Source organism: Sander vitreus, unplaced genomic scaffold (assembly GCF_031162955.1).
Source record: "Sander vitreus isolate 19-12246 unplaced genomic scaffold, sanVit1 ctg214_0, whole genome shotgun sequence".
NCBI lineage: Eukaryota > Metazoa > Chordata > Actinopteri > Perciformes > Percidae > Sander > Sander vitreus.
In genome coordinates, this window is record NW_027595406.1 from 1 (window position 1) to 5,000 (window position 5,000).

Here is a 5,000-nt window from a genome sequence, read left to right on the forward strand (position 1 = left end):
GGCAGGCAGATACACAGACAGACAGACAGGCAGGCAGGCAGATACACAGACAGACACAATGTGGAACCTCAACCTGCAGCTCCACACACACACACACACACACACACAGACACAGACAGACAGGCAGACAGACAGACAGGCAGGCAGACACACACACAATGTGGAACCTCAACCTGCAGCTCCACACGCACACACACACACACACACACACACACACAGACACACAGACACAGACAGACAGGCAGACAGACAGACAGGCAGGCAGACACACACACAATGTGGAACCTCAACCTGCAGCTCCACAGACACACACACACACACACACACAGACAGACAGGCAGATACACAGACAGACAGACAGGCAGGCAGACAGACAGACAGACACAGACACACACACACAGACAGACAGACAGGCAGGCAGACAGACACACACACAGTGTGGAACCTCAACCTGCAGCTCCACACACACACACACACACACACACACACACACACACAGACAGACAGGCAGGCAGACAGACACACACACAATGTGGAACCTCAACCTGCAGCTCCACACACACAGACAGACAGGCAGATACACAGACAGACAGACAGACAGACAGACAGGCAGGCAGACAGACACACACACAATGTGGAACCTCAACCTGCAGCTCCACACACACAGACAGACAGGCAGATACACAGACAGACAGACAGACAGACAGGCAGGCAGGCAGACACACACACAATGTGGAACCTCAACCTGCAGCTCCACAGACACACACACACAGACAGACAGGCAGATACACAGACAGACAGACAGACAGGCAGGCAGACAGACAGGCAGGCAGACAGACACACACACAGTGTGGAACCTCAACCTGCAGCTCCAGAGACACACAGACACAGACAGACAGGCAGATACACAGACAGACAGACAGACAGACACAGACAGACAGGCAGACAGACACACACAGACAGACAGAAAACCATGCACACACACAGACATGCTGTATTGTAATAATTGTGAAGATATATATATATATATATATATATATATATATATATATATATATATAGATATATATATATATATATATATATATAACCCTAACCTGGAAGAAGCCCATCCCGTGCTGCTGGATCAGTAAACTGGAGTCGGGCTTGTTTCTGCAGTACGTCACGTACATGTGGAACTTATCAGCCTGGAGCACAAACAGCAACAGTTATTACATACACATTATTATTATTATTATTATTATTTACATCCCCAGTTAATAACAACAAAGTGGTTACCCAGGTAACAAAGCAATGTCCAACGTCCTCGGGAAGCTGCTCGTAGTTTTCCAGCTCCTTCAGGAAAATACTGCAAAGCACAGAGTACACAATAAATATATATGTACTGGTATATGTAGCTATGGTATTATATAAATGGTATATAACATTTTTTGGGACTTTTTACAATATTTTTTGGCAGTTTTTACAACATTTTTTGGCACTTTTTACAACATTTTTTGGGACTTTTTTCTATATTTTTTGGCACTTTTTACAACATTTTTTGGGACTTTTTTCAACATTTTTTGTGACTTTTTTCAACATTTTTTGGCACTTTTTATAACATTTTTGGGGACTTTTTACAACATTTTTTGGGACTTTTTATAACATTTTTTGTGACTTCTTTCAATATTTTTTGGCACTTTTTTCTATATTTTTGGGACTTTTGATAACATTTTTTGGGACTTTTTACAATATTTTTTGGGACTTTTTACAAAAAAAAATTTTGGGACTTTTTCCAACATTTTTTGGGACTTTTTATAACATTTTTTGGGACTTTTTAAAACATTTTTTAGGACTTTTTTCTATATTTTTTGGCACTTTTATAACATTTTTTTGGACTTTTTATAACATTTTTTGGGACTTTTTTCAATATTTTTTGGGACTTTTTACAACATTTTTTGGGACTTTTTTCAATATTTTCTGGGACTTTTTACAACATTTTTTGGGACTTTTTTCAATATTTTTTGGGACTTTTTATAACATTTTTTGTGACTTCTTTCAATATTTTTTGGCACTTTTTTCTATATTTTTTGGGACTTTTTAAAACATTTTTTAGGACTTTTTACAAAAAATTTTGGCACTTTTCCCCCAAAAGAATTGGCAGTTTTCCAACATTGTTGTTGCTATTATCCTATGATGACTAAGGATCTTTGTTGCTGACTTTGTTGTGGCTTTACGAGGCCCAAAGAGTACGTGATAATACGGTGAAAATGGTGTATATAGCAGTATATATAGTATATATAGTATGTAGTATGTATAGTATGTAGTATGTATAGTATGTAGTATATAGTGTGTGTTTGGCAGAACCTGTTGTGGAACTCGTAGATGTCCTGGATGTTTCCAAACACGATGTCATCCTTGTTGGTGAGACCCAGCGGGACGTCCTCAGAGCCACTCGTCATCTCCCACAGGTACGTCTGCAGGAACAGGGGCTACTGTCAGGAAATACTCTGATGCAGTACTCTGAGTACTATGATGCAGTACTCTGATGCAGTACTCTAAGTACTCTGGCTGATTGATATGAGTCGTACCTCGATGCACTCCTGAAGATCTCTGACGTAGACTCGTTCTGTTTGAAGCAGCTCGGCCATGATGTACCTGAGACACACACACACACACACAGACACACACACAGAGACACACACACACACACAGACACACACACAGACACACACACACACACACACACACACAGAGACACACACACACACACACACACACACACACACAGACACACACACACACACACACACACACACACACAGAGACACACACACACACACACACACACACACAGAGACACACACAGAGACACACACACACACACACAGAGACACACACACACACACACACACACACACACACACACACACACACACAGAGACACACACACAGAGACACACACACACACACACACACACACACACAGAGACACACACACACAGAGTCTCACACACACACACACACAGAGACAGACACACACACACACACACACAGACACACACACACACACACACACACACACACATACACACACACACACAGACACACACACACAGATACACACACACACACACACAACACAGATACTACATATTACACAGAGAGCACACACACACACACACATACATAGAGACAGAGACACACAGAGACACACAGACACACACACATTGTGACACACATAGAGACACACACACACACACACACAGACACACACACAGAGCCACACACACACACAGAGACACACACACACAGACACACACACAGAGACACACACACACACACACACACACACACACACACACACACACACACACACACACACACACACACACACACACACACACACACACACACACACACACACACACATAGAGACACACACGCTGACATACACACACACACAGACACACACACACACACACACACACAAACACAGATACACACACACACACACACACACAGACACACACACACACACACACACACACACACAGATGCTGTTGTCTCATACTAAAGGTGAGTATCTGCTGTGACTGTCTAGCTGACCAATCAGATTGCCCGGTTGTTGTATAACGGTGACTCACTCTTTCTTGCGGGCGGAGCGCCTCTTCTCGTCACTGATCTGGTGTGCGGGGTCAGACAGGTTGACCTCGGGGTCCGAGTCAGACAGACTGTTGGGGATCAGCTCCAGCTCCAGGTCCTTGTTGTCCTGAAAGAAACCACCAAAAGGCAAGTCTACCCACAATGCACTGCTCCTTTACTTCCACGTGTCAGCCCTGTAACAACGCGTTATGGAACATTAACAGCTGAGATCACTGGACTAGTATGCACAGGGGTCTCTGTGTGTGTGTGTGTGTGTGTGTGTGTGTGTGTGTGCCCCCAGGGCCGTCTCCAGCAGGTGTGTGTGTGTGTGTGTGTGTGTGTGTGTGTGTGTATCTGTGCCCCTCCCAGAGCTGCCTCCAGCAGGTGGCGGTACTGTGTGTGTGTGTGTGTGTGTGTGTGTGTGCCTGTGCCCCCCAGAGCTGCCTCCAGCAGGTGGCGGTACTGTGTGTGTGTGTGTGTGTGTGTGTGTGCCTGTGCCCCCCCCAGAGCTGCCTCCAGCAGGTGGCGGTACTGTGTGTGTGTGTGTGTGTGTGTGTACCTGTGCCCCCCCCAGAGCTGCCTCCAGCAGGTGGCGGTACTGTGTGTGTGTGTGTGTGTGTGTGTACCTGTGCCCCCCCCCCAGAGCTGCCTCCAGCAGGTGGCGGTACTGTGTGTGTGTGTGTGTGTGTGTGTACCTGTGCCCCCCCAGAGCTGCCTCCAGCAGGTGGCGGTACTGTGTGTGTGTGTGTGTGTGTACCTGTGCCCCCCCCCCAGAGCTGCCTCCAGCAGGTGGCGGTACTGTGTGTGTGTGTGTGTGTGTGTACCTGTGCCCCCCCCCCAGAGCTGCCTCCAGCAGGTGGCGGTACTGTGTGTGTGTGTGTGTGTGTGTGTACCTGTGCCCCCCCAGAGCTGCCTCCAGCAGGTGGCGGTACTGTGTGTGTGTGTGTGTGTACCTGTGCCCCTCCCCCAGAGCTGCCTCCAGCAGGTGGCGGTACTGTGTGTGTGTGTGTGTGTGTGTGTGTGTGTGTGTACCTGTGCCCCCCCCCCAGAGCTGCCTCCAGCAGGTGGCGGTACTGTGTGTGTGTGTGTGTGTGTGTGTAGCCTGTGCCCCCCAGAGCTGCCTCCAGCAGGTGGCGGTACTGATCGGTGAAGTGCGATAGTGTGTGTCGTGCTGAGAGCTGCTACGCAGTCGTGCGATGGCGGTGGCCCTCTACCAGCATGCTCTCTGCCAGCTGGATCAGCAGGTGGACCTGCTCCTGAGTGTTCTGGGGAAAGAGTGAGTGGTCTGTGTGTGTGTGTGTGTGTGTGTATGTGTGTGTGTGCCCCTGTGTGTGCTGTGCTGTCCAGTGTGTGCGTGTGTGTGTGTGTGTGTGTGT

The 5,000-nt window shown here is 47.3% G+C and overlaps 1 protein-coding gene across 1 annotated transcript in view; it reads right to left on the minus strand.

The window, feature by feature from the left end:
* Window positions 1-1,097: 1,097 nt before the first annotated feature.
* Window positions 1,098-5,000, minus strand: part of LOC144513300 (kalirin-like) — a gene marked incomplete at its 3' end in the record, with an annotated part of 40,477 nt that continues 36,574 nt past the window's right edge. The window contains exons 29-33 of the mRNA XM_078244333.1: window positions 3,627-3,751; window positions 2,571-2,637; window positions 2,347-2,456; window positions 1,279-1,348; window positions 1,098-1,187 (exon numbers count right to left, since the gene is read on the minus strand). Coding sequence (XP_078100459.1) covers window positions 1,098-1,187; window positions 1,279-1,348; window positions 2,347-2,456; window positions 2,571-2,637; window positions 3,627-3,751 — 462 coding nt within the window. The remainder of the gene's footprint in view (window positions 1,188-1,278; window positions 1,349-2,346; window positions 2,457-2,570; window positions 2,638-3,626; window positions 3,752-5,000) is intronic.